The sequence below is a fragment of the Mobula birostris genome, chromosome 11, assembly GCF_030028105.1.
Source record: "Mobula birostris isolate sMobBir1 chromosome 11, sMobBir1.hap1, whole genome shotgun sequence".
NCBI classification, from domain to species: Eukaryota; Metazoa; Chordata; class Chondrichthyes; order Myliobatiformes; family Myliobatidae; genus Mobula; species Mobula birostris.
Window position 1 is genome coordinate 17,753,895 of NC_092380.1, and position 22,381 is coordinate 17,776,275.

At 48.7% G+C, this 22,381-nt stretch overlaps 1 protein-coding gene across 7 annotated transcripts in view; it reads left to right on the forward strand.

Moving 5' to 3' along the window:
• The first annotated feature begins 2,261 nt into the window (after positions 1-2,261).
• Positions 2,262-22,381, forward strand: part of LOC140204887 (GTP-binding protein Rhes-like) — a 57,752-nt gene continuing 37,632 nt past the window's right edge. For 2 of the 7 annotated variants that reach the window (XM_072271797.1, XM_072271798.1), the window contains exon 1: positions 2,262-2,633. Coding sequence is in view for 2 of the 7 variants with exons in the window: in XM_072271794.1 (XP_072127895.1) it covers positions 2,837-2,838 (2 nt within the window). In the remaining 5 variants the exon portion in view is untranslated. Of the gene's footprint in view, positions 2,634-2,654; positions 2,839-13,117; positions 13,385-22,381 lie in introns of those variants that run through there. The other 5 variants (XM_072271796.1, XM_072271794.1, XM_072271795.1 and 2 more) reach the window with 3 other exon arrangements.

Below are 22,381 nucleotides of genomic sequence, written 5' to 3' on the forward strand. Positions count from 1 at the left end.
AGTGCGGGGGACACTGTGCCGGGGATGGAACACTCTGTATACAGTGCAGGGGAGGAACACTGTGTACAGTGTGGAGAAGGGAACACTATGTACAGTGTAGGGAGAGCTCACTTAAACAGTCAAATGTGCAGAGGTTGGAACTTAAATCTTCCAAAAGCTATATTTATTGATATTCAGCAGACCTGCATGCCTGGACTCCATCGAATCACATTTCCCCACCAGGCTGAATCCTATTATTGGTTCTCTCCTGTGCCTTCTCTTTTCATCTCCCACCAAAATTAATATCACAGTTTTCAAAGGAATTTTGTGACATCAGAACCTCCAATGCATTTGTAAGCGTTTGTGACATATGTCACCAGTGGAATAGATGCAACGCCCTGTTCCCCCGGTGTGACATTGGCCAGCCTGTCTGGGGGTTTCCTGACTCTTTGAGAGCTCCTTACCCCATCATCTACTCCTTCAGTTTCTGACACTCTCTGGGATCTTTCCTGTCCACATGGGGAGGCCTCCCCCTGTCCATTACTCACGCCTTCCATCAACTCTGGTCCCCCTGTCACTTGGCTGAGCTCAGCTTCATTCCCAGTTACTTTAGAACCCAGTCTCCCCTCATTGTCCAGCCGCAAGCCTGCCTGTCCACTGCTAATCCACACCCACCCCGTTTCATCTGCATCGGAGTGGGAAGGTTTGGGAATCTCTTCAGTTATTGGGGAGTTTACATAGGGTAACGTATACCATACTCCCATTTCCTCATCCTATGAGTCTGTACCACATTCAGTGGTTAATTCCCTTCCAGGCCTTTCCACTGCTTGTCCTTCTGTTCTCCCACATCACTGCAGAGTCCTCTTACTAGGTGCAGGGTCCCAGTCAGGCTCTGGATCAACATGCACCTCTTGTCCCAGAGGCAGAAGGTGGTTCTGATGGAGAATCTTGACAGGTCCATTCCCATCCTCTGGTTTCACCTGGAAAACTGGTACATTTGGCATCTGACTCTCCACTGTGTAAGATGTAAACACCCAGCAGTTAACCAACTTATGCTTCCCTGGTAGCCCCAAATTCTTCATGAGAATTCTGTCTCTAGGCATCATTTGGGAGAACCTAATCTTTTGATCATCTTGCCTGTTGATTCTGCTTGGTAGGAGAGACCTCTGCTAGTCCATAAGCCTTCTGCAATTCCCTCCTCATGTCAGACGCATACTTAAGATAGGGTTTCTGTGGCAAATCTTCCCCACCAATCCCAAACTAAAAGTCACCAGGCAACCTTGCTTCGAGCTCGAACATCGAATAATACGGCGAGTACCCAGTAGCTTCATTCCGTGTACAGTTGTAGCAGAGGACCAGATGTAGAATATGCTGACTCAGCTTGTTCTTCTTACTGATCTCCAGGGTTCAGAGCATGTCCACCAATGTCCGATTGAACCTCTCGGGCTGGGGATCGCCCTGTGGGTGATAAAGCGTAGTCCTCGACTTCAAGCACGCCCAGTAACTCACCTTTAAGCCGACTCTCAAAATCCCTTCGCTGATCGCCATGTAGCCGTCTGGGAGGGCCATAATGAACGAAATACTTCTCCCATAACACTTTGGCCACGGGGGTCGCCCGCTGATCCTTTGTAGGGGAGGCTTGAGCGTATCTGGTGTTGTGATCGGTAATAACCTAGACACTCGCCGTGTTCCACACACACGCCAGATCAAGTGGCCCCGCACTCTGCAAATGGCGTGAAGGGGCGGCCCTCGTAGCCGATGTCAGGGACCGTACGTCGGTTCAGAGTCCGATAGTCAACACATATTCGTACCTTCCCATTCTTCTTCCTCGCCACCGCTACGGAGGACGCACCGGGGCTCCTGGACTCAGTGACGATCCCAACTTCCGCAGATGCTGCCGAACGTCCTCCAGTCGCCGAGACCGTTCTGTGAAAGGGGTGTCCTCTGTCACCTGGCTGGTGTGGCGAGTGCTCTTGGAACAACCCCCAGCAAACTCGTCAGTAGAAAAAGACATCTTCCAGCTCCAACGTCTTCTCTATCAACCTCCAGGGACCGGGAAGTCCCCAAAGTTGAATGACTTGCCTGTCAACGTTCCCTTTCCAGGAGATGGTTTCTCTTCTGCTTGTCTCGCAGGAGCACTAGACATAACTGTCACCGGGAGAAAGGGGTGTGCCAGAGGCTTTCCCCGGCTGAGAGTGACCTCCCTCTCCGAGGTCTTCCTGACTCTAGCTGTCATCCTGCTCACCTGTACAACCAACGGCTTCCGCAGTTCGGGCCTCACCAGTACCCCAGCAGGTAAGCCCGACTCCTCTTCGTGGTCATCCGGAGCAGCCGCCAAGAGGGCATCGACCTCAGGCATTCCGGGAAATCTGGGGTTTCCCGTCGCTCCAGCTACTCCCCCTGGCCGTAAAGCGATGCGCTTGGTCCACACACACACACAAAGGGTGAACGGACACCATGTTTCCCAGCTTCAACTTTCTCCTCGCAGGCTCCCTCTGGCCTCTTCACAACAGGAGCATTCATCCCCACGAGAACTGAAGCCTCGCCCTTCTCGACCGGGTCCGGACAAACCAGCACTAACGTACCAGGGACCTCAGCTACTCCCACATCTGCCTCAGAAAACTCTCGCTTCAACGACAAGTAATCATCATACGGTTAGTCACCAGCACTGAGGCTCCCGGGCTCTAGCGCACTGAATGGCGTCAATGGTCGATGCGTCAAAGACCGGTTGTAGAAGAATCTGCACAGCAGAATAAACCGAGAACCTGTGTCAAGTAAGGCTCTAGCAGAAACACCCTCGATCCGTAGGGATACGCTGGAGTTTGGCCCCGCTAAAGCCTCGGGAATAAGGTTTTTCATGTTAGTATCTTCCTTGATATATTGATTGAAACGTGACCCCAGACTCCAGGCCATTCCCTCTCTCCGAGGTTTTCCAACTTCGCTCTCTGCTTACTAACCGTGGGCTCACTTTCCGAAGGTTTTCCTCCTTCACACTCTCGCCTGAAGTGTGCCTCCTCGCCGCCGTCGTAACAGACAATACCGCCGCTCCCCCTTTCCAGGGAACCCGTTCAATAGCAGCCCTCTGCTTGGTACGTCCCCTCAGTGGGCTAATCCCTATCGGCTTTCTCATGCTTGGCGGCCGCACCCGCCGAAAACAACCCGGATACCTCGGCTGTACAATCTGCCACGAACTCCTGTAACACCCGCGGGGGTCACATATCGGGGGTCACTTCAGCAACAGAAGCTACTGCCGAGGACTGTGCCCGACTGACAGAGGCCTCCCGCTCCTCCATCGCATTTCCCCCCTCCCTTTCTTCGCTGGTCAGCCCGACAAACGGAGGGGGGGGGGGGTTACGTCTTGCGAGCCATTCGTGCCCCTGTGATTGCGCGCCCTTCGCCTCTTGGCCCATCAAGTGATTCTCCTCCGCCGTTTGGATGTCCCCTCTACGCCGCAAGCCACGCAGCCGTCTCTCTTGCCGGAACATCCGGGCAGAAAGTCCCCCCACCCGAAATATGCTCCCAAACCCGTCATAAACGCCCTAAAGGTTAACCTCCAGGTTGAGTCGGTGGTGAAGAAGGCGAATGCAATGTTGGCATTCATTTCTAGAGGTACAGAGTATAAGAGCAGGGATGTGATGTTGAGGCTCTATAAGGCACTCATGAGACCACACTTGGAGTATTGTGTGCAGTTTTGGGTTCCTTATTTTAGAAAGGATATACAGATGTTGGAGAGGGCTCAGAGAAGATTCATGAGAATGATTCCAGGAATGAAAGGGTTACTGTATGAGGAACGTCTGGCAGCTCTTGGGCTGTATTCCCTGGAGTTCAGGAGAATGAGGGGGGATCTCACAGAAACGTTCTAAATGTTAAAAGGCCTGAACAGGTTAGATATGGCAAAGTTATTTCCCATGGTAGGGGAGTCTAGGACAAGAGGGCACGACTCCAGGATTGAAAGACGTCCATTTAGAACAGAGATGCGGAGAAATTGCTTTAGTCAGAGGGTGGTAAATCTGTGGTATTTGTTGCCATGGGTGACCGTGGAGGCCAAGTCATGGAGTGTATTTAAGACAGAGATAGGTAGGTTCTTGATTAGCCAGGGCATCAAGGGGTATGGAGTGAAAGCAGGGGAGTGGGGATGACTGGAAGAATTGGATCAGCCCATGATTGAATGGCGGAACAGACTCGATGGGCCAAGTGGCCTGCTTCTGCTCCTATATTTTATGGTTTTTTAAACCCCTGTCGTGCAAAAAAAAAAGGTTTTCTAGCGCTTGGATGTAGCCCCCGGAAGTGGCCAAAGGGATCTCTGCCTTTAAGACCTCGCGACTTCAGCGGCCGGCCGGACCTTTGACTCACTTTTGCCATTTATCCGCCGGGGACGTAAGGGCCGATACCAGCTCAGAGTTTTCATCCCTCACTGGGGGACCCGTTAGACCTTCCACATCAGACTACTCCTCTCCCCGCGCTCCGCGGACACGACAGCAACTTGTCTCTGAAGCCTCCGCCGTCAGCTACGGGGAAACTCGGCGCTCTCGCCTGCTCTCCCCTTTCCTTGGAAAGAGTGGACGGCCCACGGCCCTGCCTCTCCTGGGACCCCAAAGGTACCAGGCAGACCCACTCCCGTTACGTCAGTGCTGGTCTGAATTAATGCTACCTCTTTCCCCTCCGTTTGCTCATATTATCCGTAACTTTTCCTACTGATTTAACAGCGCTTAAAACCCTAGTCAACAATTCATCTGGGCTGCGGATATCCACGCCGCACAGAACACAACCATTATCTGCAGGCAATACACATCAAAGTTGCTGGTGAACGCAGCAGGCCAGGCAGCATCTCTAGGAAGAGGTACAGTTGACGTTTCGGGTCTCGGCCCGAACCGTAGACTGTACCTCTTCCTAGAGATGCTGCCTGGCCTGCTGCATTCACCAGCAACTTTGATGTGTGTTGCTTGAATTTCCAGTATCTGCAGAATTCCTCGTGTTTACATTATTTGCAGGCGATCGCACCAACGCTTAACCCCTACACGAGGAATTCTTAACCCCTGCAGCGTTAATCACTTTCCCGGACTATAGTTTAACATAGGCTTAACCACAGACCCACCTAATCAATTCTTAGGGCAACCACAACGCGTTCAGCGAATTCAATCCGGGACGATTGCCCCGACAACGAAACCCCATTTTACTGGGCGTCTCTGGAAATGCGCCTCGTTAACCCCTATCTAACAGCCACTGGGTTCCGCAACTTTCTCCGGCTTCGTACGTCTAGGGTGTGTATGACTTTGGTCCCGCCAAATCCGTGGTGTTGGGATCTCTCGCTCACCCAGACCCCGGTTTGTGTGATTTACTACCCTGCAATAGCCAGTCGATATAAAATAACAGATCGCATACTGCATGCAATTATGAAGTATATCTGTGAATGTTAATTTAACCAAAGAGTTAGTAAATTAAAAAGGACCATTCTAATTAAACAGTCAAATGTGCAGAGGCTGGAGCTGAAATCTTCCAAAAACCATAGTCACTGATCCTCGGCAGAACTCCGCGCCTGGGCTCCGCCGAGTCGCGTTTCCCACGGGATCGGATCCCGCGTCTTATCTCTTTATTTGCCGCCGAAAAGAATGAAGACCCGCCACTGGTGTCGGTCACAAAACCGGTCCCCCAGCCTTCTCTAGAACCTTCGTCGTTCCACTCTGCTGATTGGATGCCCCAAATTCCCAAGCATCGCTTAACTCCAACAGAAACCCAATCACTGCTTCTACAGAAAGACCTTTGCATGAAATACTCTACAACCGTAGCAGCGCGTTACGTGTGTACAGTGTGGAGGGAACACTGTGTACAATGCAGGAGAGGGTAGCATGTGTACAGCATAGAGAGAGGGGACACTGTGCAGTTAGAGAGAGGGAACACTCTGTACAGTGTGGGGGAGGGAACACTGTACAGTGTAGAGAGAGGGAACACTCTGTACGGTGTGGGGGAGGGAGCACTGTACAATGTAGGAGAGGGAACACTCTCTGTACAGTGTAGGGGAGGGAACACTGTACAGTGTAGAGAGAAGGAACGCTCTGTACAGTGTGGGGGGAGCACTGTACAGTGCAGGGGAGGGAACACTGTACAGTGTAGAGAGAAGGGACCCTCTGTACAGTGTGGGGGGAGCACTGTACAGTGTAGGGGAGGGAACACTCTGTACAGTGTGGGGGGGCACTGTACAGTGTATGGGAGGGAACGCTCTTTGTACAGTGTAGGAGAGGGAACACTGTACGGTGTGTGGGGGAGCACTGTACAGTGCAGGGGAGGGAGCACTCTCTGTACAGTGTAGGAGAGGGAACACTCTGTACGGTGTGGGGGAGGGAGCACTGTACAGTGTAGGGGAGGGAACACTCTCTGTACAGTGTAGGAGAGGGAACATTCTGTACGGTGTGGGGGAGGGAGCACTCTATATAAGTGAAGAGGAGGGAACACTGTGTACAATGCAGGAGAGGGTACAATGTGTAGAATGTAGAGAGAGGGGACACTCTCTGTACAGTGTAGGAGAGGGAACACTGTACAGTGTTAGAGGGAGGGAGCACTCTATATAAGTGAAGGGGAGGGAGCACTCTATATAAGTGAAGGGGAGGGAACACTCTCTGTACAGTGACGGGAAGGGAACACTGTGTACAGTGTAGGGGTAACAAACTGTACCACGTAGAAGATGGAACAATCTCTATACAGTGTAGAAGGAATGCTGTGTGTACAGTATAGGGGATTGAACACTCTGTACACACTGTGCGGGAGGGATCACTACAAGTGAGTAAAAACTCTGTGCTGGGGGACCATTCTGTGTACAGTGTAGGGGAGGGAACACTCCGTGTACTGTGTAGGGAGAATACTATGTTCAGTAGAGGAAATGCTCTGTGTACATTGTAGGAGAGATACTCTCTATGTACAGAACGGGGATAGAATACTCTGTGTACGTTGTAGGGGAGGGAAGACGGTGTACAGTGTAGTGGAGGGAACACTGTGTACAGAACAGGGGGGAATACTCTGTGTACAGTGTTCCGGAGGGAACACTTTGTGTACAGCACAGGAGAGGTAAATCCCTGTGTACAATTTAGGAGAGGGCACACTCTGTGTACAACGTAGTGGGTTGTAACACTCTGTGTATTGTGTAGGGGTGGGCACACTGTGTACAGTGTAGGGGAATACTCTGTGAACACAGTGAAGGGGGAGGTGACACTGTGTACAATGCAGTATAGAGAATACTCTGTGTAGAGTATAGGGGAGGGAACACTCTGTCGACAGTGTAGGGGAGGAAACACTGCATTCAATGTAAGTGAGGGAACACTCTATGTGCAGTGTAGGAGAGGGAACACTGTGTACAGTGTAGAGGAGGGGAACTCTGTGTACAGTGTAGGGGAGGGAACACTCTGTGTACAGTGTAGGGGAGGGAACACTCTGTGTACAGTGTAGGACAGGGAACACTCTGTGGACAGTGTAGGAGAGGGAGCACTCTGTATACAGTGTATGGGAGAGAACACTGTGTACAGTGTGGAGGGAACACTCTATATTCAGTGTAGGAGGAACACTCTCTGTACAGTGTAGGGGAGGGAACACTGTGTACAGTGTAGGGGAGGGAACACTCTGTGGACAGTGTAGGGGAGGGAACACTGTGTACAGTGTAGAGGAGGGAACACTCTGTGTACAGTGGAGGGGAGGGAACACTCTGTACAGTGTAGGACAGGGAACACTCTGTGGACAGTGTAGGAGAGGGAGCACTCTGTATACAGTGTATGGGAGGGAACACTGTGTACAGTGTGGAGGGAACACTCTATGTTCAGTGTAGGAGGAACACTCTGTGTACAGTGTAGGGGAGGGAACACTTTGTTGACAGTAGGGAACACTGTGTACAGTGTATGGGAGGGAACACTCTGTGGACAGTGTAGAGGAGGGAACACTGTGTACAGTGTAGGGGAGGGAATACTCTGTGGACAGTGTAGGGGAGAGAACACTCTGTGTACAGTGTATGGGAGGGAACACTCTGTGTACAGTGTAGGGGAGGGAACACTGTGTACAATGTAGGGGAGGGAACACTCTGTGGACAGTGTAGGGGAGGGAACACTCTGTGTACAGTGTATGGGAGGGAACACTGTGTACAGTGTAGGGGAGGGAACACTGTGTACAGTGTAGGGGAGGGAACAGTGTGTACAGTGTATGGGAGGGAGCACTCTGTGTACAGTGGAGGGGAGGGAACACTCTGTGTACAGTGGAGGGGAGGGAACACTCTGTACAGTGTAGGGGAGGGAACAGTGTGTACAGTGGAGGGGAGGGAACACTCTGTGTACAGTGGAGGGGAGGGAACACTGTGTACAGTGTAGGGGAGGGAACACTCTGTGTACAGTGGAGGGGAGAAAACATTCTGTACAGCGTGGGGTTGGTGCCTTTCATATGTACTCAATACCTACTTTATTATGTACCTGCTGTTCATGGTCTTCTGCTGCTGTTGCAGATCCACATCAAGGCTGAACATGCTGCACCTTCAGAGGTGCTCTTCTGCACACCACTGTTGTAATATGTGGTTATTTGAGTTACTGGCACCGTCCTGTCAATCTGAATCAGACTGACCACTCTTCTCTGATCTCTCTCATTAACAAGGTTATTTTTCCCACAGAACTATCTCTCACTGGATTTTGCTTTTTTTTAGTTTCTCACATTCTCTGTAAACTCTAGCAACTCTTGTATGTTAAAACTCCAGGAGATCAGCAGTTTCTGTGATACTCAAACCACTCTGCCTGGCACCAACAATCATTCTACGGTCAAAGTCACGTGGATCACATTTCTTCCCCATTCTGAATAACAGCTGAACCTCTTGACCATGCCTGCATGCTTTTATGCATTAATTTGTTGCCACATGATTGGCTGATTATATATTTGCATTAAAGAGCAGGTGTTTCATAAAGAGCTCTCTGAGTATGGATTATATCGGTAAGAGAGAATACTGTACTGACAAATGTTAGAAATGATTTTAATGCCAGTGATGGAGAACCCCTTAAAGCCGTTAATCTAGTAGAATATGAACAGGCATGAAGAGATGAATGGACATGGGTTCCAACTCACTAATTTGAGTTTATGAAGGGGTGACCGAGCAAATAGATGAAGGAAGCACAGGTGGTGTCAGGAAAGGAGATTTTGCAAAGGCCTTTAGTACAGTACCAACATAACAAGTCTGTTAATAACCAGTCTGTACTGACTGGCTACATTGGTATGGGAACACCAATGGTTTTGAGTGGAGAATCCTACAGAAGGTAGTGGATTCAGCCCAGTGCATCATGGGTAAAACCCTCCCAACCAATGAGCACATCTACATGAAACGTTGCCATGGAAAAGCAGCATCCATCATCAGAGATCCTCACCGCCCTTTTCTCTTTTCTCGCTGCTGCCGTCAGGTAGAATGTACAAGTACCTCAGGGTCCAAACTACCAGGTTGAAGAACAATTACTACTGCAATTTATTGCCATTTATTTATATCTGCATTGGCACAGTTTATTGTCTATTGATCCTGTTTACAGTTACTGTTCGATAGGTTTACTAAGTGTGCCCGCAGTAGAAGACTCTCAGGGTTGTATATGATGACATGTATGTACTCTGATAATAAATCTTACTTTGAACCTTTAGCCTTATTGAAGCCTATTGGGTCAGAGTGGTCATCACAGAATGGACTGAAAAGTTAGAAAACACTCAGACCAGTGGCAGGTGGACAAGCTGTACAGTCCTTGTACCACCGTCACTTCCCGCGGGTAGCAACAGGCGGGGTTTAGCGACGCAGAACAGTTTTGTGATCTGCCGATGACATGAAACCATGGCCCTATGTGACTGTAACGAGAAGCCTTTCCTCCTCAGTCTGTACTATTTCATGAAACTGGCCATAGAGCCATCAGAAATTTGGGGACCACTTTGTTGAGCACCTCTGCTCCATCTGTCAAAAGTGGAACAGAGGCCTAACATTTTAATTCCCATTCCCATTCCCGTTCCGACATGTCGGTCCTTGACCTCCTCTTGTGTCACGATGAGGCCACAGTCAGGTTGGAGGAGCAACACCTCATATTCTGTCTTCGCAGCCTCCAACCTGATGGCATGAACGTCAGTTTCTCCTTCTGGTAAAAGGAAAATTAGCTCCCCTCCCTTCTTCTTCTATCCTCCAGTCTGGCCTCATACCTCTTCTCACCGGCCTATCACCCCTCCTGGTGCCCCTCCTCCTTCCCTTTCCCCTATGGTCCACTCTCCTCGTCTACCAGATCCCTTTCTCTCACCTCCTAGCTATCCGCCTTCCCTCTCCCCACCTCTTTGTTCCACCTTCCTTTCCAGTCCTGAGGAAGTGTCTCGGCCCAAACCGTTGACAGTTCATTCACTTCCATAGATGCTGCCTGGCCTGCTGAGTTCCTCCAGCATTTTGTGTGTGTTATTTGGATTTCCAGCGTCTACAGACTTTCTCACGTTCACAAGACTTCCCAACTCCCCTCTGCACCTGCACGCTGGTTTCCAGTAAATGGTCATCGCATCACTTGATAGTTGCAATTTCTTTAAAAACACTCTCCACACTTCTGTTTCCAACCAAGTGGATAGCCTCATATATTTTCCATCTTCATTAACATAGAACATAGAAATCTACAGCACATTACAGGCCCTTCAGTCCACAATGTTGTGCTGACCATGTAACCTACTCTGGAAGCTGCCTAGAATTTCCCTACCACACAGCTCCCTATTTTTCTAAGCTCCAGTTACTTATCCGAGTCTCTTAAAAGACCTTATAATATCTGCTTCTACCACCATCACCAGCAGTATATTCCACGCACCCACCAACCTCTGTGTGAAAAGCTTACCTCTGACATCCCCCTTGTACCTAATCCCAAGCACCTTAAAACTATGCCCCCCTCATGTTAGTCATTTCAGTCCTGGGAAAAAGCTTCTGACTATCCATAGGATCAAAGCCTCTCATCATCTTATACACCTCTATCAGGTCACCTCTCATCCTCCGTCGCTCCAAGGAGAAAAGGCCGGGCTCACTCAACCTATTCTCATAAGGCATGCTCCCCAATCCAGGCAACATCCTTGTGAATCTCCTCTGCACTCTCTCTATAGTATCCACATCCGTCCTGTAGTGAAGTGACCAGAAATGAACACGATACTCCAAGTGGGATCTAACTAAGGTCTTGTATAGCCGTAACATTACTTCACAGCTCTTGAAGTTGTTGACTAACTCTGCTTGGCTGTATCCACTTGAAGCATCTTGACAACCTCATGTTCCCATTACAGGTCCTTGAGGAAGGGTCTCGGCCTGAAATTCCTTTCCATGGATGTTGCCTGACGTGCTGAGTTCCTCCAGCATCTTGTGTGTGCTGCTCCAGGTTTCCTACATCAGCACAGTCTCTAGTGTTCACATTCCCACTTGTTTTGGGTCATGAGAAATATTAGGAAATGATTTCCCCCCAAGCCTTTAGCTTGAATGATTTTTAACCTGGGGCAATGTTCAATGACCCCACCTCTACCCATTTTACCCGGCAGCGGGTAGTTCTGGCTTTCTTTCATTGTTCTATTTCCATATGGTTCTGTGTGGCATTATCTGAGAATGTATGAGAGAGAGAGAGGCATTATCTATGGATGTCACTCAGTGCTTTTGATTGCATCTCAGTACATCTAACAATAACAGCCCAGTCCCGATTGCTGGGTTTGATAAGGGAGGAGAGCCCGTGAGTGAGAATGAAAATGTGAGAGTGTGAGAGAATGTGAGTGTGTGTGTGTGTGTGTGAGAGAGAGAGAGTATGAGAGTGTGTTAGTGAGAGTATGTGGGTGAGAGTGTAAGTTAGTGAGGGAGAGTGTCTAAGAGCATGTGAGTGTGTGTTTGTGTGAGAGTGTGTGAGAGTATGCGACTGTGTGTGCGAGCGTGTAAGTGTGAGAGTGTAAGAGTGTGAGAAAGTGAGAGAGAGAGTGTCTGAGAGAATGTTAGAGTGTGTGTTTGAGAGAGTGTGAGAGAGGGTGAGAGAGTTAGTGAGAGAACGTGAGAGAGTAAGAGGGTGAGAAAGTGAGAGCGATAAGGAGACAGCGAGAGTGAGAATGAGTGAGAGAGAGTGAGAATGTGAGAATGTGAGAGAATGAGAGAGATGGCGCAGCGACTGTGGGCGCTGGCCTTTGGTCTGGACGAAGGAGACGGAGCTGAAGCGCCGTGCGGACACATAGAGCAGAGGTCACTGCCTTGGCCGAACCCTTCATCTTCCAGCCCTCAGATTACTGGGAGAACAGAGTTTCGGAGTCATGCGGCGAAACAGACTTCCCTCGCTGGGAGGAAGGACTGTGTCCGCTTTGTCATTACTCCTCATTGTTGTGAAAAACCTCCTGAACAACGGTTTTAACATTTCCATTCTGTCCGCCCCCGTCTCCAGTCGTGGCCACAGGTCTATCTCGCCCTTTTCCCTGCTCTCCCACCAGCAGGAGCTGTAAATATCTTTACCCCTTTGATCAGATTCTGTCAGCTCTCTTCCTCTTGCCCTCCAGCCCGTCAGGTGTGCTCAGCTTCTACTCCTGGGGATCTCTCCCTCCCCTCAACACACACACACACACACACACACACACACACACACACCACACACACACACACACACATACACATACACACACCCCACACACACACACATACACACACACACACACACACTACACCCCACACCCCACACACACACACACACACACACACATACACACATACACACACCCCACACACACACACACACACCACACACACACACACATACACACACACACACACACACACACACACACACACACACACATACACACATACACCCCCCCCCCACACACACACACACACACTGAGTTCGGGCGCTACATAAAGGCAGCGATTGTTCGCCGATCGTTTTTGTTGTGACAGGGGAGGGGAGGGTCTGTGTGTGTGTGTGTGTGTGTGTGTGTGTGTGTGTGTCTGTGTGTGTGTGTGTCCGTGTGTGTGTGTGTATGTGTGTGTGTATACGTCTGTGTGTGTGTGTGTGTGTGTGTGTCTCCGCCCAGTTCCCAGCCGCTTGCGTTGAGTGGGAGCTTGAGGGTTAGTGCGGAGGGAGAGGGCGCGTCTATTTAAACTGGGTTTCATGGGAAGGTGGGAGGGAGAGAGGGACCGCATTTGTGGGAGCGAGCGCGGCACTCTGCCAGCCTCGCTCCCTCCAGGAGCAGGTCCGGAGCGACATGCTGCGGGCTCGCTGAGCACCGTCCCGCCGCAGTGACCTCTTCCACCTGGAGACGCTCGTCTGATGCAGTCGCCCGAACTGTAAAGCTCTAGTTCCCCGAATCCCTCTCATCCCCCCCCGGACACCTGATCTCCTCTCCGGCGGCTGCTCCGCTTTGCCCAGAATCTGGCCCTTGCTATCGCGAACAGGTAACTTTGAAATATTTGCAGAAATTCCTCGAAATCCCGTTCCCTTCCCCGTCCCCAACCACCCTCCTCCGAAAGCAAAATTGTGCGTTGTCAGAAAGCTCCGCTCTGGCCGGTGTTCCAGCGCGGTCCGCCAGCTTCAGCAAGGGCGCCAAGGCGCAAGGTGACGCGGGCAAACGGTGCGAGCAGCGGCGGATAACGCGTCCCCCGGCCCTGCCCAGGTATCGCTGCCGGTGAAAGCGAGCCTGCGCCGGGGTGCGCCCAGATGGTACTCTGACCGTGAACCCCTCCTGCCGCATTCACTTGGTCTTGGAGAGAAGGAGAGGACGCCTCAGCGACCCGGGATGTGGGAACGATGTCGGGGGAAAGGCAGGAGTTAGCTCACGTTTTCCAGGAGATAATCACCTAATGCATCGTTATTGTATAATGTCAACGATTACATTATGTGTTTGTAGGTTAAAATCCGGCAGATTTCGAATTTAAAGATTTAATTTGGATTGTTAAGATTCATATTAGATTATTTTTAGTGCTCTGACTCTAGAATGGTTGGATTTTGGATACTATATTGATAAAAAGAAATGATGCGTTTCTGGATGTTAAACCAGTATTTAGGAAGGCTGTGAATTAATGTATAATGGCAGGAAATATTTTAGAATGATTTGTCTGTTCATTTGCATTGTTTTTTTCTACCCAAAGCGTTGTGATTTCTCGATGTTAGCGGAATTTGGAGCAATTAACCGAAAATACAATGTCCTTCAGCTTGTCGCGGCTCTTTGATGTTCTTCGTCAAACGCGAAGTCTCCCCCTTTTAGAGGGAAATAATGCAACTTCCCTCAGACCCAAGTTCCCGCTGCCAGAATGGTGCCACGGTCCCGCTGCTGTCGCTGTCTGCTGTGACCGACGGTGACGCGGTGGCCGGTTGCAGCAAAGCCCGGCGGTCACCTTCTTGATCAGCACTCTGGTGGGGTTCTGTTCTAACACCCTCCCCCCGCCTCTCCTCCCCCCTTTCGACTCATCATTCCCATATTAATTAGTGAATAGCCAGCCACGCTGTACGGCATCTCCCATTTACTGACCCATTTACTCAAGGCGATGGAAAACTTAACTATTTCTGAGATTAGCACATGGGTGCTCAACAGTTGTTTGTCTCTGTCCACTTGGGCGCAAATCAATAGCTGGCAAGTTAAAAATGCTGGTCAGAATGATCACAAATACAATGTTGGAAAGTATATGGTCATGCACTTTGGTGGAAGAAATAAGCGGACAGACTGTTATTTAGATGGACAGAGAATTCAAAACGCAGAGATGTAAAGGGACTTGGGAGTCCTTGTGCAGGATACCCTAAAGGTTAACCTCCAGGTTGAGTCGGTGGTGAAGAAGGCGAATGCAATGTTGGCATTCATTTCTAGAGGTATGGAATATAAGAGCAGGGATGTGATGTTGAGGCTCTATAAGGCACTCATGAGACCACACTTGGAGTATTGTGAGCAGTTTTGGGCTCCTTATTTTAGAAAGGATGTACTGACGTTGGAGAGGGTTCAGAGAAGATTCACGAGAATGATTCCAGGAATGGAAGGGTTACCATGTGAGGAATGTCTGGCAGCTTTTGGACTGTATTCCCTGGAGTTCAGGAGAATGAGGGGGGATCTCAAACATTCCAAATGTTAAAAGGCCTAAACAGATTAGATATGTCCTGACGAAGGGTCTTGGCCTGAAACATCAACTGCACCTCTTCCTACAGATGCTGCTTGGCCTGCTGCGTTCACCAGCAACTTTGATGTGTGTTGCTAGATATGGTAAAGTTATTTCCCATGGTAGGGGAGTCTAGGACAAGAGGGCACAACTTCAGGATTGAAGGACGTCCATTTAGAACAGAGATGCGGAGAAATTTCTTTAGTCAGACGGTGATAAATCTGTGGAATTTGTTGCCATGAGCAGCTGTGGAGGAAAAGTCACTGGTTGCATTTAAGGCAGAGATAGATAGGTTCTTGATTAGCCAGGGCATTAAAGGGTATGGGGTGAAGACAGGGGAGTTGGGATGACTGGAAGAATTGGATCAGCCATGATTGAATGGCGGAGCAGACTTGATGGGCCGAATGGCCTACTTCTGCTCCTATATCTTATGGTCTTTTAACACCAAGCAAAATGCAAAATACAGCAGATACTGGAAATCTGAAGTATAGACCGAAAACGCTGAAAACGCTTAGCAAGTCAGGCAGCGTCCATGGAGAGAGAGACACACAGAGCTGATTTCCATCAGCTAACCATAAAGATGGCCCCACTTACGTAGTATGGACACACACTGTTAACTGTGGAAATCTAAAGTGGTTGTAGATTATTTCTGACTCCTCCAGACAGCACGCAGTTTAAAAGCCTCCTCCAGCGTAATCTGGACAGCATTTTAGCCCAAGGTGAATGCAGTGTAGTTTTAACGGCACAGATGTCTTTTTTCTTTTTCCAATATTTTTTATTGATTTCTATATTGAAGAATGCAGAGTTCAAGAGAATACATATTAGAAAACAAAAGAAAAAATATAATAATACCAGATACAGTATATTGAATCACATTAACGAACTCCTTACTCTATATTCATATGGATTAGATTAATTCGCACAGATGTGAAACGTGTGTTGGAATTTGATGAAGGGCATAAAGGAGACTGAGAGATTATCTTTATAGAGATGTACTGTATAAAATCATGATGGGCATTAATTATCAGTGGTAGGGTGTGGACTTGTGTTGAATATGATGTTGGTCTAAGGCAGGGGTTCCCAAACTGGGGTCCACACACCCCTCAGTTAATGGTTAGGGTTCATGATATAAAAAAGGTTGGGAACCCCTGGTCTAAGAGGTTGGTTGGAAAGTGGCTTGTGCATTACTTTGTTTAACATGGGGAAGCTGGTAGACAGCCATCATGCAGTCCCTGGCAGCTTGGGGTCAGGGTTGCGTGGCATGGAATGCAAGATGACTGGGGACCCTTCACTGCCAGCTCCACCACTTGGTTGGATCGCTCTTTGTCTGGAATCCCCTCTTGACCTTGGATCACCACCGTGGGTGATCCAACCAGGAGCTGAACTCTGGACAGCTTGCTCTCGAGACCTCAGGAGCTGACAGCCCTCCGAGAAGTAGAAGTGTTGACATAGAACATAAGAAATGGGAGCAGGGGACAAGAGAAGATCTGCAGATGCTGGAAATCCAAGCAACGCACACACTCAAAATGCTGGAGGAGCTCGGCGGGCCAGGCAACATCTATGGAAAAATTCCTGCCGAAGGGTTTCGGCTCGAAACGTCGACTGTACTTTTTTTCCAAAGATGCTGCCTGGCCTGCTGAGTTCCTCCAGCATTTGTGTGTGTGTTGTTAAATAGGAGCAGGAGGAGGCCACCTGGATTTATTTATGGATTTATTGAGTATGCCCACAAGAAAATGAACCTCAGGGTTGTATATGGTGACATATGTATACGGTTGTATATGTACTTTTACCGTGAATGTGGAACAGGGAGGTAAAGGATGTGAGAAAAAGATGGGAGTAAACATGAAATATTTACCTCCGCTTATCTTCCACAGATGCAGCCTGATCTAGATGGGTAAATTGGTTTATTATTGTCACATGTACCAAGATACATGTGGGCACGTGGCAAAGTGGTTAAGGCATTGGACTAGCGACCTGAAGGTCATGAGTGCGAGTCCCAGCCGAGGGAACGTGTTGTGTCCTTGAGCAAGGCATTTAATCACACATTGCTCTGCGACGACACTGGTGCCAAGCTGTATGGGTCCTAATGCCCTTCCCTTGGACAACATCGGTGTCGTGGAGAGGGGAGACTTGCAGCATGGGCAACTGCCGGTCTTCCATACAACCTTGCCCAGGCCTGCGCCCTGGAGAGTGAAGACTTTCCAGGTGCAGATCTGTGGTCTCGCAAGACTAATGGATGCCTTTACTTTACTTTACCAAGATATAGTGAAAAAACTTGTCTCACGCACCATTTGCACAGATCAGCACAGTGCAATGAGGTACTACAAGATGGAATAATAACAGGTATGCCCCTGTCCACTAAGAATAATGTGTTACGGTTAAAGAGAGAGTGCAGTGCAGGTAGACATTAAGGTGCAAGGTCATGACGAGGTAGAGAGTGAGGTCCATCTTATTGTACTAGGAGACTGTTCAATAGTCTTATAACAGTGGGATAAGGAGTTATCCTTGACCCTGGTAGTATGTGCTTTCAGACTTCTGTATCTTCCCCCAGGTGGTGGGAGTAGAAGAAAGAATATCTGGGGTGGGTGGGGTCTTTGATTATGTTGGATGCTTTACTGAGCCATTCAGGTTTAGACCAAGTCCAGAGTGGGGAGGGTGGTTTCCACGATGCGTTGAGCTGTATCCGCAATTCCCTGCGGTTTCTTGTAGTCAAGGACAGAGCCGTTGCCGTACCAGACTGTGACGCATCTGGATGCGATGCTTTCTGTGGCGCATCTATTAAAAAATGATGAGGGTCAAAGAGGACATGTCGGATTTCTTTAGCTTCCTGAGAAAGTACAACAGGGCTTCCCAACCCGGGGTCTGTGGAGCTCTTGGTTAACGGTAGGGGTCCACGGTGCATAAAAAGTTGGGAACCCCTGGGGTAGAAGCAACGGTGCGCTTTCTTAATGGTGGCATCTACAAGATTGGTCCAGGACAGCCTACTGGAGATGTTCACTCCAGGAACATCGAGCTCTCAACCCTCTCGACATCAGCACTATTGATGGAGACAGGAGCAGGCGCACGGCACCCCTGCCCTCCCTTCCTGAAGTCAATGACTATCTCTTTTGTGTTGCTGACACTGAGGAAAAGACGGTTGTCATGACACCATGTCAGTAGGCTCTCTATCTCCTTCCTGAATTCCGCCTCACCATCACTTGAGATATGGTGATTTGAGATCCATGTGGTCACATGAGGTATGATCCATTTATGGTGATTTGAGGCATATTTGGTTACTTGAGATAAATTGAGTATTTACAATAGCTTTCATTTTATGAAAGACAGGGTTAATTCAATCATGCTAACAACTCAGTAAGTGTTAGCAAAAGGTGTTAGTCTCTTTTTCTCCTTCTTGGTGGAACAGATGAGAACCTGTTTTTTTTTTTGCGGTTCCTGCAATGTGTGAGAACTTCACAAATTTCTCATGCTTGGGAGTCCACTGGTATAGGGAGTGCCTTCTGATCAAGGTCAGGATTTTTGAGCTCGTGCAAGAGAGCTGATCGCTGCAGGGCTTAGTGGAAGCTGAGATTTTCCTGGGCTGTATATTCCAAGGGACGGCCACCCCACACCCTTGGTGGGTTTGGGTTAATAAACAGTGATCACCCGGAAGGGCAGGAAGAAGAAGTGGTGGGAGTGAACACACCTTGGGGAAGTGGGAGACCATAGCTTCATGTTGGGGGGGGGGTGTGGCTCTGGGTGCACAGAGAGGAGGAGAAGGACTGGTGGTAACTGAGAATGTTAGACATGTACTGCACAGTCAGGGGTAAAAGGGTGTTGCAGTGACATCTAAGATATAAGATTATTAAGGGATTGGACACGCTAGAGGCAGGAAACATGTTCCTGATGTTTGGGAAGTCCAGAACAAGAGGCCACAGTTTAAGAATAAGGAGTAGACAATTTAGAACGGAGTTGAGGGAAAACTTTTTCACCCAGAGGGTTGTGGTTCTGTGGAATGCTCTGCCTCAGAAGGCAGTGGAGGCCAATTCTCTGGATTCTTTCTTAAAGTTAGATAGAGCTCTTAAAGATAGCAGAGTCAAGGTATATGGGGAGAAGGCAGGAACGGGGTACTGATTGTGGATGTTCAGCCATGATCACAATGAATGGCGGTGCTGGCTCAAAGGGCCGAATGGCCTACTCCTGCACCTAATGTCTACTGTCTATCTCACCGGGCAGGTTGTTGCCCTGGTTGCGGGATAAGGGGCAGAGAGGATGCCGGATGGGCAGGAGGGAAGGGGGAGTGCCCGAATCTGTGGGTCCAAGGGTTAAGAGTACTACAGTTGAAGCTGCTGGGGTTGGGCAGAAGATAAAAGTTAGGACCTCAAAACACGTCAATCTCTGCATTGCTCCTGCTGCCACCCACAAGCCAGAGCAGATGAAAGAAGAGCAAGCAATTTAATGTGTGGCTAAGGAAACATCTACTGCCACAATGAGGCCACACTCAGGGTGGAGGAGCCACACCTCAGATTACACCTGGGTAGCCTCCAACCTGATGGCATGAACATTGATTTCTCCAGTTTGTGGTAGTTTCTCCCCCACTTCTTCCCTTCTTTTTTCATTTCCCATTCCGGTTCCCCTCTCACCCCTTCTCTTCTCCTCATCTGCCCTATCACCTCCCAGCATCTTACTTCATTTCCCCCCTCCCTATCCACCCATTTTCACCTCACCTGGTCTCACCTATGACCTGCCAGCTTGTCCCCCTTCCCCTCCTCCCACCTTCTTATTCTGGCACCTTCCCCCCCTCCTTTCCGGTTCTGATGAAGAGTCTCAGACTGAAACGTTGACCGTTTATTCCCCTCCACAGACGCTGCCTGACCTGCTGAGTTCCTCCAGCATTTTGTGTGTGTTGCTCTGGATTTCCAGCATCTCTGTCTGTGCTCAAAGTGGAAAGAAAAGCTTAAACACGGGAGGTTCTGCCGATGCTAGAAGTCCAGAGCAACACACACAAAATGCCGGAAGAACTCAGCAGGTCAGGCATAATCTATAAACAGTCAAAGTTTCGAGCTGAGACTCTTCTTCTTTTTTATAATTTCTATAGTTGATAGAGCTGGCCGGTGGTGTGGTGGTATCCGCACCAGACTTCCAGGCGAGTGGTCCTGGGTTCGAATCCGGCCGGCTCCGTGCACACTTTCCATCCGTGCTGAGCTAAGTGACGGATGAGCTGGCAACTCGGCCTCATAAAGACCCGACAACATGCTGAAGAACGCCAAGGCAGCTGGTCGATGTGCCAGAAGGCGTGGAAAGGAGCTAAAAAAAAAGTAGTTGATCTGACGTGAGAATTCCTGCCCTTGCTGATTGGAACTTTCACAGGGAATTGGATAGGTCTTCGAGGGAATTATCGACAGAGCTCTGCGGAAAGGGCAGATGCTTGGGTTGATGGGATTGCTCTATCGCAGGGGCTCCCAGGCTGGGGTCCGCAAACCCTTCAGTTAATAGTAGATGATAAAAATGGTTGGGAATGCCTGCCTACTGGAATACTGTGAAATTTCAGTGGCCTGAGTGGCCTCTCTCAGCATTGCAACAATTCCAAGTCTTTACAAACCAATTTCATCACTAAAACCCTAAAATGGATTTGCACTGATGCATGAGGTGTTAATGAGCTTTTAATGATATGCAAGTCTTGTCATCCTCTGTATTTGCATTGCCAATCTTTCTAATAAGTACTTCAAAATGCAATCAATTTTAATGCAAGGAGAAATGTGAGTTCCCCTTCTATCCACAGCTTCCCTGCACGTTCCGTCATCGTTTCATGTTGTTACAAATTTTTGTTAAAGAAAACTATGTGTTTTATTTCTGAGTTTGCTACTGTTGAGATTTTTTAAAAATTTGGCTGCTAGGTGGTAGAACATAGAACGGGAACAAACGCTTCAGCCCTCGATTTTGGGCCAAGTTAAACTAATGATGCCTAATTAGACTAATCTCTCAATTCCTGCATATTTATGTTCCCTTAAACATTTCAATTACATCTGCTCCCCTACCCCCTTCCCCACTACCAGAGTATACTAGGCATCCACCATTTTGTGCTCCAGGCATCTCCTCTGAACCTTCCCCCTCCCCTTAAATGGATGCCCTCAAATATTAGACATTTTGATCCTGAGAAAAAAATACTGACTGTTTATCAATGCCTCTTATAATTTTATAACCTTCTACCAGTCTCCGCTCAGCTTCAGCTGCTTCAGAGAAAATGACCTGAGCCGGTCCAAACTCTCCATAGACCACATGCCCTCTAATAAGACCATAAGACATGGGAGCAGAATGAGGCCATTCAGCCCATTGAGTCTGCTCCAGCATTCCACATGGCTGATTTATTATCCCTCTCAACCCCATTCTCCCCATAAACTTTGACACCCTTACTAATCGAGAACCTATCAAGCTCTGCTTTAAACGTACCCAATGTCTGGCCACCGCAGCTGTCTGTGGCAATGAATTCCATGACCTCTCTCTGGCTGAAGAAATTCCTCCTCACTATTCTAAAGGAATGTCCCTCTACACCCTGTGGTCCTAGACTCTCCCACCATAGAAAACATCCTCTCCACATCCACTCTGTCTAGGGCTTTCAATAGTCAAGATCCCCCCTGATTCTTCTAAACTCCGGTAAGTACAGACCCAGAGCCATCAAATGCTCCTCATACTTCAACCCCTTCATTCCCAGAATTATTCTTGTGAACCTCCTCTGGACCTTCTCCGAGGCCAGCACATCCTTCCCTTGGTAAAAGGCCCAACGCCGCTCACAGTTCTCCAAATGCAGCATGGCCAATACCAAAAGCCTCAGCATCACATCCTTATACCCCAGCCTTCTCAAAATGAATGTTCACACCACATTTGCCTTCCTCACCACTGACTCAACCTTCAGGGAATCCTGCAGGAGGACTGCCGAGTCCCTTTGCACCTCGGATTTCTGAATTTTCTCCCCGTTTAGAAACTAGCCTATGCCTTTATTCCTTCTGCCAAAGCGCATGACCATGCACTTCCCTGTGCTATGTTCTATCTTAGACTCTTTGCATGCAGCTCTGAAGGGAATCATCAAAGATTCCCGGTTAGGACTACGTCAGCTGAAATCCACCGTTAAAGTAAGCAACACAGTCCCATTTTTCCCTCGCTTTTTTTGCCCTCCTTTTGCACTACTTAATTTTTTTTTGTAATTTGTTTTTTATTGAAGTTCATCATCAAACAAACATTTCCATAAGATGTATTATATATATCATATATATATTTGTCACAAATTTCCACATAATATTTATCTGAGATATACACTTATAGAGTAAATGACAG